The following is a 3,335-nucleotide window of genomic DNA, read 5'->3' on the forward strand; positions in this document are numbered from 1 at the left end:
GTGTGTGTATATATATACATATATATATACATATATATATATATAAAATGATTCTCTTAAAAAATAAAAAGGAAGTTACAGAGTACTCGCCCTGACTGGACAGGGCAGTGGGTCTCACCTGTGGCCCCACGTAAAAAACCTGTGGAGGTTAAAGAGACAAGTGCCCTCTCCTCCTAGGCTAACGCCTCTGGTCCTGATGGGAGCCTCTTCCAAAGTGATCAGAAGGTTCTCTGATGATTCTGCTGCACAGCCAAGTCCAGCACCACAGGGTAAGTGTGAGGGATGCTTAACTCACAGGGACTCCCCTGCACACGGGCCACTCACAGGGACTCACCACAGAAACGCAGTCGCCATTCAATCCCTCGGAACTCTTGCTGACCAGGCTGGGCACCTGACTCACAGCTCCAACTACCTCCCAGACTTCCACGGTGGGTTCACGCCCACAGGGAACTCAAAGCACTTAGGAGTAAAAGTGACTCACCAAAGCTCTTTGCAATTTCCTCAGTTTCTCTACAGGCTCAGGGTCATAGCCCAGAATCCTCTGCATTTTATTGCTCTTCAGGACCAACATCATTTCCAGCATAAAGCGAATCCTAAAAATAAAAACAAAAGAAAGAGAAAGCCATCATTTCAAATTGTCTATATAACCGACAATTTGGGAAGAAATAAACCAACTCTGCACGTGGCCATGACTTCTGGTAAACCTGATGGTCTCAGGCAGACCATCCCCACTCCAGCCTCTGCAGTAATTTAACATAAATCTGGCATCGGACCTCCACCAGGGCCTTGACCACTACCCACAGATCTCTGGTTCCCTCTCCTGCTCCCCCCCTCCCCCTGCAACTCCTCCCACTGATCCCTACACATGCGCTCCTCCCTCCTGACCCTGTGCTCTGAGTCACCCCTCCTCTCCACGACAGTTGCCATTCCTTCCCCCACTCCTGGCCTTTTCATTTCTTTAACTTTTCATCTGGAATAATGTCATACTGAGAGAAAAGTTGCAAGAACAGTACAGAGACTTCCCACATACCCCTTTCTGAGATTTCTCCAAATGTTGACTTTTAATTGATATAATTCATGAACCATCAAACACCCATTCAAAGTGTACACTGAGTATACTTAAGGTTGTGCATCCATGTCCACAATTTTAGAACGTTTTCATAGCTCACCAAAAAGAAGCTCCAAACACATATTAAAAGCCATGCCCTGATTCCCCACAACCCGCCAGCCCTAGGCAACCAGGAGAGTACTTCTAATCTCTGCTGACTTCTGGTTTTTAAATTTATTTATTTTAAAAAACATATTTTTATTGCCCTAGCCGGTTTGTCTCAGTGAATAGAGTGTCAGCCTGTGGACTGAAAGGTCCTGGTTTCAATTCCGGTCAAGGGAGTACCTAGGTTGCAGGCTCCTCCCTGGCCAGGCCTTGGTCAGGGCATGTGCAAAAGGCAACCAATCGATGTGTGTCTCTCACACTGATATTTCTCTCTCTTTCCCTTTCTCTTCCACTCTCTCTCTAAAATGTCAATGGAAAAATATACTTAGGTGAGTATTAAAACAAAATAAACAAATATTGATTTCAGAGAGGAAAGAGAAAGGAGGGAGAAACATCAATGATGAAAGAGAGTCATTAATCAGCTGCCTCCATCATGCCCCACACTGGGAATGGAGCCTGCAACCCAGGCATGTACCCTGACTAGGAATCATAGGTCCATGCTCAATCACTGAGCCACATTGGCCACACTGACTTCTGTGTTTTCAACCTGACCTCTGGGCATTCAATACAGGGGAAACTTCTCTGGAACACTATAGCTTGTCTCCAGTGACCTTCCTCCTGCTCTTCTTCTCAAATGTCTGAATGTCAGTGATTCTAACCCTGAGGCTTCCCACCTCAGGGCATCAGGACCTCCTCAGAGGGCTCAGACCACAACTTCTCCCAGTGAATATTACAATTTCAGGAAAGAGCCCATCCTACCTTTTGAGCCTGGGTCTCCTGCATGTACTCCTGTCCACTGAAGTCCCAAGCTGAGAACATGAGCTGACCCTGGCCTTCCCTCCCACCCATACCCTTCTGGTCAGTCCTCACTCCTGCACCCACACCCACTGCAAAGGGAAGCTTCTCTGGAACCCTTTGGCCTGTCTCCAGTGATCTTCCTCCCGCTCTTCCTCTCAAATGTCTGAATGTCAGTGTTTCTAACCCTGAGACTTCCCACCTCAGGACCTCAGGACCTCCTCAGAGAGTTCAGATCATAACTCCTCCCAGTGAATATTACGGGATTTCAGGAAAGAGCCCAGCTTCCCTTTTGAGCCTGGGTCTCCTGCATGTACTCCTGTCCCCTGAAGGCCCAAGCTGAGAACATGGGCTGACCCTGGCCTTCCCTCCCACCCATACCCTACCTGGTCAGTCCTCACTCCCACACCCACACCCACTGCAACTGAGCTAATCCTCCCACCGCCATCTCCGAACCCTGAAGGGGGGTATACCTGCCTGACCACCTCCATCTTCTACGTTGTAGCCAAAGGGACCATTAGCACGAAGACTTCCCGTGCCATTTTCCCACTCAGAACCCTTCAGGTGCCTCCAGGATAAAAGCCCAAGTCCTTGCAATGGCCCCTGCCCTGCTCCCCTGTGGATCCCACATGAATGCTTTTCCTGTTTCTCACACATCCCTAGGGGCTCCCCCACCCTCCCCTATCTCTAATCTGCAGAAAAGGAAACGAGGCCAGAGCCATGCCAAGCTCTGCTTTCGAAGGGGAAACTGAGGCTTGGAGACTCAGGTCACATTGCTGTCCAGGGGCTGAGCAGAAGTCCAGGTAAGCTGACACCTGAGTCCCGAACCACATGGCCTTTCTCAGTAAACAGTTTTTGAATAGATGAGTGTTAAATAAATCAGTTCTTAAACTCACAAAATATCCTCGTTCTTAGTAATGAAACAAGGCTTGTTCACATCCTATATAATAAAAGCCCAGCGACTGAACGGTGGAACGACCAGAACAACGACAGGTCAACCAGTAGCTAGGACACGCATTGACCACCAGGGGGCAGACACTCAACGTAGGAACTGCTGCCTGATGGTCAGTGCGCTCCCACAGTGGGAGCGCCGCTAGGCTGACCAGGATGAGCGGCGCTTCCACAGCAGACTGATCCCTGCAGGCCATGCCCCTAATCAGTATACAATCCCCCTGCACCAGGCCTCTAGTCTATATAATTAAAGCCTAATATGCTAATTGTCTCTCCAACCGTTCGACCATTTAACCAGTCGCTATGATGCGTACTGACCACCAGGGGGCAGACGCTCTGACTGGTAGGTTAGTTTGCTGCTAGGGTCCGGCTGATC

The 3,335-nt window shown here is 49.0% G+C and overlaps 1 protein-coding gene across 1 annotated transcript in view; it reads right to left on the reverse strand.

Annotated features, from left to right (window-relative positions):
- LOC102261028 (protein Daple) overlaps positions 1–3,335 on the reverse strand; it is a 37,271-nt gene that overhangs the window by 31,351 nt on the left and 2,585 nt on the right. The window contains exon 3 of the mRNA XM_014549101.1: positions 482–593. Within this exon, the coding sequence (XP_014404587.1) occupies positions 482–593 (112 nt within the window). The remainder of the gene's footprint in view (positions 1–481; positions 594–3,335) is intronic.

The sequence above is a fragment of the Myotis brandtii genome, unplaced genomic scaffold (genome assembly GCF_000412655.1).
Source record: "Myotis brandtii unplaced genomic scaffold, ASM41265v1 scaffold535, whole genome shotgun sequence".
Lineage (NCBI taxonomy): Eukaryota > Metazoa > Chordata > Mammalia > Chiroptera > Vespertilionidae > Myotis > Myotis brandtii.